The 6,000-nt window shown below is 43.6% G+C and overlaps 1 protein-coding gene across 1 annotated transcript; it reads right to left on the bottom strand.

The window, feature by feature from the left end:
• Positions 1 to 4,268, bottom strand: LOC128465497 (olfactory receptor 11L1-like). Its single transcript, XM_053448175.1, has 2 exons — positions 4,145 to 4,268; positions 1 to 626 (listed from the first exon to the last, which is right to left on the bottom strand). Exons 1-2 carry the CDS (start codon positions 4,266 to 4,268, stop codon positions 1 to 3), a joined length of 750 nt encoding a protein of 249 aa, XP_053304150.1.
• Between the last annotated feature and the right edge of the window lie 1,732 nt (positions 4,269 to 6,000).

The raw sequence follows: 6,000 nt of genomic DNA, 5'->3' as shown, positions 1-6,000 counted from the left end.
CTAATGGCTATCAAATTTATTTGTTCTGCGCATTTTTATAAAAACTGTTCCTAGTATCATCTTAATATCTTGGTTCCTAAGGCTGTAGATTATGGGATTTAACAAAGGCGTCACCACAGTATACAGCAAAGATAGGATTTTGTTTGCTGTAAGTGAGTGCTGTTTGGATGGGGCAACATACATTATGATCAAGCTTCCATAGTAAGTGGACACAACTGAAATATGAGAGCTGCAGGTTGAGAAGGCTTTTTTCCTACCTATAGATGAAGGAATTCTAACTATAGCAAAAATAATACAAGCATAAGTTCCAAGGACAAAAATAAATGGAAGCAAAACAATGCCAGATGAAAAATAAAACACCATCCTCTCAGCCACAAATGTTTCTGTGCAAGACAATTTAAGAATATGTGGTAAGTCACAGAATAAATGGTCGATCACATTAGAATCACAAAACTGGAGTTTAAACACTGGAATTATCAATATGAATATACCAGTGAAGCCACCAATCCAAGACAGGAGAATTAGGCTAAGGCAAACCTTTGTATTCATAAGAAGTGAGTACCGCAATGGATTACAAATAGCCAGGTATCTGTCATAAGACATCACAGTGAGCAGGAAACACTCCACTGATACCATACAGCCGAGCATACTCAACTGAGTTATGCAGCCATTGATAGATATGGTGCCTTTTTCTACCAATGTGACATAAAGCATTTTAGGCATAATGACAGTGGTAAATAAGATCTCAGATAATGACAGGTTGCTGAGAAATAAATACATAGGAGAGTGAAGTCGAATGTTGGACAAGACCAAAGCAATAATTAGAAAGTTCCCAATTAATGTTCCAATATAAATAATCAGGAGACAAGAGAAAACCAGTATCTTGAATTCATGAAGGTCATGGAATCCCAATATTAAAAATTCAGTAACGATGGTTTGGTTTTCCTTATGCATTACCTGTGAGGGGAATGCAGAAACATTAGGACTAGATAACAAATAGAAACTGTCTCTAAATGCATTCTTTTCACAAGTAAAAGAAGCAAAAATGCATATATTACCCATATTAAATCATAAACAACATCACTGTGCACTTGCTTTATAACATCTTTATAAAATCAAGTATTTATTTAGCCTAAAAATGTTAATACAGTATGAATGCAAAAAATGTGTTTTGTGGTTTGAGGTAATGTTTTTATTGGACTAACCTTTATTTGTTAGAATTCACTTTTGAGAGCATTAACTTCATTTTATTAAGGTCGAAGAAATGGTAAAGAGAGAAAATCTGAAGTTAGACATTTATGACAGTGTATGGGTATAGAAAAATGGACTCATAAGGTATCTTTAACAAAGCATGAAAAAATGTTGAGGTTCAGAAAACTAAACTTACAATATCTCTTGAATGTTTCCTCTTTTGATGAAACAAGATCTAGCAAGAATATAATAACCACTTGTGATCAGTCTTTTCTGTAAGTTTTTCAGAATCTAACTAAAAGAGTTTGTCTCTTTGCAGCGATAGAATATTTGCAGATTACAATTTAGCAAATCAATATTACCTAGCATAAATAATAATTTCAGACTGTGATCACTGTATATATTGTATTGAGTTTCCCCAGTAGATCATGTGCTCATGGGCAAGAGCTCTGTAGTGACCCTTGAGGTTAACTATTTGAATTTAATTTTTGTAAGATTACTGGAAGATTATTGGAAGATATCTCAAGGTATCACTGCAGTTGCTGTGTGAGACACACTCACAGAGTGCAGAATGTAAATTCAAGACTAGAAGTTCTTTAACACCACCAGTATATATATAGTGTAAATAAGTGTAAAAATGATAGGTCACTGAACTCCCTGGTAAGAAAAAGGGAACCAACCCCCACTCTTTCCCAGCCTAAGTGAGGTGGGGTGAGAGTAAAAGCTTACCTATAACCCCCATTTAATATTCAGCAGGATGGAAGGACCAGATTATGCATTTTCCTTGCCCCTATATTTTGTTCAGTGGTATGAAACAGACAGTTAAAGAGAATTAATCATTTCCATGTCTAATCCTCCCATCACTGTACAACCAACAGCCACGGTCTACACAAATTGCATCAGTTGATAACACTGTATGACCCCAAAAAAGTTGCATCCTTTGGACAGTGATTTCCATTGTCCACCCTTTGGGTACTGAGGAGGTTACCCAAAGGGTGGACTGGATGTGTCTTATCTCTCCTACCCTGAATGTTTAGAGGTAGGAGTAGTTAGGGCTTTTTTAAAAAAGAAACTGAATTTTTAAGTCCCTGGTAACCCATAGCACAGCAGATTGCATGCCCTTGCATGTTTGAACTGGCAAAAAAACTTGCAGATTCACTAAGTGGTTTGCGAAGGCATTCAACAATCAATTTTGCAAGTTTCAGATGAGATCTAATGTGCCCGTAACAAAATAACAAATAAAATAAAAAGTGTCTGGGAATCTCTAAACCCCACATACTGGTAAAATAAACTGTTGCTTTGGTAGGGCACAGACCACATCTTATACTACCTCTATCACTGAACTGTGAGTTCAGTTAACTTACAAAACACTAAAAATACCAAAAAACTAATGTATCTCCACCGTGTATGGAATGAGGTCCATACAAGCACTAATTGGGTGCCAGAAAGGTGGGCAGTATACATAGTATAGACAGTATATTGTCTATTGACACTCAGAGGATGAAAACTTGTGGGGAAAATACCACTTACCCATTCATGGCCCATCCAGCAATTATCCAGCAAAAAAAGCCATCGGCCCTCATTTTTGGCCATCGAAAAAAAGGAGCTGAATTGCATCCTTCATAAATGTCAGTGGGTCAAGGTTACAAGGTAAATTAATAAAATGAGTCCCAACTTGCATTTGCAGCACACAAGTTACAACCTGCTTGCTTTTTTCAACTTGCATACACGATACTCATGAGTTTGGATCACAAATGTTACTACCTCCCTTTAACATTGATTCCCTGGGACTAGGCCTCTACTTCCCTCACGACCTCTTTGGGAGAAACGGATCAACACCCGAATGCTCTGGGTCGCATGTATGAAGGTACAACCACCACTATAACCCCACCAAATAAAAACCATAAGACTGAACTAGATTAAAACAGGCCACAGCTCACTTTATTAAAAACACCATATCCAAACTGTGTTGGCCTAAAACACTATTACATAAGATTAACATAAATACATAGATATGCAACACAAACAACCAATGCATAAATAACAAATAAATAATGGATAAACAAATATACATACAAAATCATAAAACCCTTCAAACATGTCCAACACAGTAACGGAACCTAACCACCACCTTACAGTCCAAAGCACAGGTACTCGCCTCCCTCCTCATCCAAAAAACTAGGACAGCTAACTTCTGCTGTCCCAAAACCAATGCTAACCACCAGCTGACCATAAGCTCGGTGAGCATGTCCATAAACACATCAGAGGTCAGGGAAGGATTGAGCACGACTCGCCTTCCTTCACACAGTATCCGTAGCTTACAAAACCAGACCGGCAAGGACACACTACATGCTACAAACCCTGCTGTTTAACCTCTAAAATCAGTAGGGGCCCCCCACACACCGACGCCATGGCCTAACCATCCGCCTCCCGGAGAGCTAAATGAAACAGATCCAAAACAACCTCGTTCAACGCCATCGCTCCTGGACAGATTGCCGCATCCCTCTAAGACCCTATGCCTAACTGACACCCCTTGAATACCAGACACAAATTTAGACATCCACTTATTCAATTTAATCCTAGACCGCCCCAGCGCCCGCTGATTATTAGCCTGGGGCCAATAATTCTGAGCAATCACTTCGGACTAAACAATCTGAACCTCTGGAAATAAAACCATAACCCGCGAAAAATCCTGAATAATAACATCCCCAATGACCTAACTGGCACTACTCCCAAATATCCCCCCCAGTAAACTACTAGTACCAACGGGGGGCTCAACGGACCCACCAGGAAAAAACTCCCTAAAACTGAAAACGGGACAAAAAGGACCCTTCCTGATGGACCAGGAGCGGGCCCCCATACACCGGCCGAACCACCAAAAAATCCCTCACCACTGACACCGAGCAAATGGCCGAGCCTGCCATGGGACCAAGTTCAACCCAGGCACCCTTACCCATTACATCAGTCTTAGACCGACGAATCTGAAAACGTAAGCCCTTGGAGCTGAACTCGACCTCCTCCACCAAAACATCCCCAGGAACCCGCTTACTCTGGCTAACCAAATCCCCCATCCGCATGACCCCAAAAACCGTCAAAGCAAAATCCGCCCGCAACAACCGAACCTCAAAACCCGAAATACACACCGACACCAGCGCACCAAACAACCGAACCAACAGCTCCGCCGACACCGGTCTTCTAGTATCCCTAGAAACCATACCCCTCCTCCACCCTTTCATGGCTTGCCGAAGGACAAAGTCCTTAGTAATATCCGGCAACCCCACCACAGGAAACTAAGGCCCGACAGACAATCAGAGGCCACAGACGGGGACACCCCCCAGACTCCCACCTATACAGCAAGGAAAGCAAACCCCTAACCCGATCCGCGTGAGAAATGAAACCTCCACATTCCCACTCATTGCACACCATACACCGAACTACGGATCCAATACGTCACTCGTCCAACCCAAGGGCCCATAGATCCACTGGGTACGGGATCCCCTCCTGGTCCGCATAAAGTGCCGTGGCTTGAAACTCCTCCCACTGAAAGTGAGAGAGCGCATCAGCCGTTACGTTTTTAACACCAGGTATATGCGCCACTCTATAGGTGACATTCAGACCCAAACACCACAATACCAGCCAACGTAAGAAGCGGACCACCAGAGGGGAGGACGCCATCAAATTAATTATAGCTTAAACCACCCAAGTTGTCACATGGTAAAATCACCTGCCTATCCCTGAGAAGGTCACCCCACACCTCCACTGCCACCAGTATGGGAAAAAGCTCAAGGAACGCCAAGTTCCTCATAAGCCCTGAGTTACTGGAAGAGTCAGGCCACCTCTCGGCATACCACCACGTGTCCAGGATAGCCCCAAACCCCACGGACCTGGCAGCATCCATATAAAGATGCAGCTGGGCGTTCGAGACCTCCATCGCCTGCCAGTAGGACAGACCATTGTAGGTTTCCAGGAAAGATCCCCATACCACCAAATCATCCCGCAGTGGGCGAGTAAGCTGTATAAAATGGCGAGATCTCACCACATCAGCCGCCCACTTAAGACCCTACCCATGGGCAAAACCCAGCAGGCAAAATTCAACTTCCCCAGCATCGACTGCAACTGGCAAAGCTTGATCTTCTGCATCCCCCACACCTTAGCCCCGAACCCCTTCAGGTCAGCCAGCTTATGGGCAGGCAAGCAACATTCCATAGCCACGTAATCAACCTTGATTCCGAGAAAGCTAAGGCAGTTAGTTGCCCCCCTGTCTTATCAGACACGAAGGGCACCCCAAACCGCCACATCAAGCCCTGCACCATCTCAAGAGATGAAGACAGTCCCTGAGGCCACCGGACCCAATGCACAAAAAATGCACGCTTGACAGCAGGCATTAGGGTGGGCTCTGTCGCAAATAGAGCACTCGTACTTGAACCGACACAAGGCGCCAACTAACACTGTCCTTGGCGGAACTGCTCATCATACCGCCACCAGTCCAAACCACCATAATTCTCAAGGCACTTTTCTTGGGAATTCTTATCTGCCCCTTCTTTAGCCAGAGGAGGAGCATCCTCCAATGGTAAAAGGGTGAAAATCTCAAGGAATTCCCCCTTCCTAATCTTTTGTTTGGTCTCCTGATTCAAATACAGGCTCAACGGGCCCAGCAAACACATATACAATGCCCCATGAGCCACGTCAACCACCCCAGCCACCGGATCAACCACCGCCACCGACTCACTCCCAGCAGCAACACTGCCAGGCAGAGCAGCCACCTCCCTTGCTGCCGCGGACCCCCCCCCCGGGCCCGTCACCTCCGAG

Source organism: Spea bombifrons, chromosome 1, assembly GCF_027358695.1.
Source record: "Spea bombifrons isolate aSpeBom1 chromosome 1, aSpeBom1.2.pri, whole genome shotgun sequence".
Lineage (NCBI taxonomy): Eukaryota > Metazoa > Chordata > Amphibia > Anura > Pelobatidae > Spea > Spea bombifrons.
The sequence above is the reverse complement of the archived record's forward strand: the minus strand, read 5'-3'. Positions and strand labels throughout refer to the sequence as shown.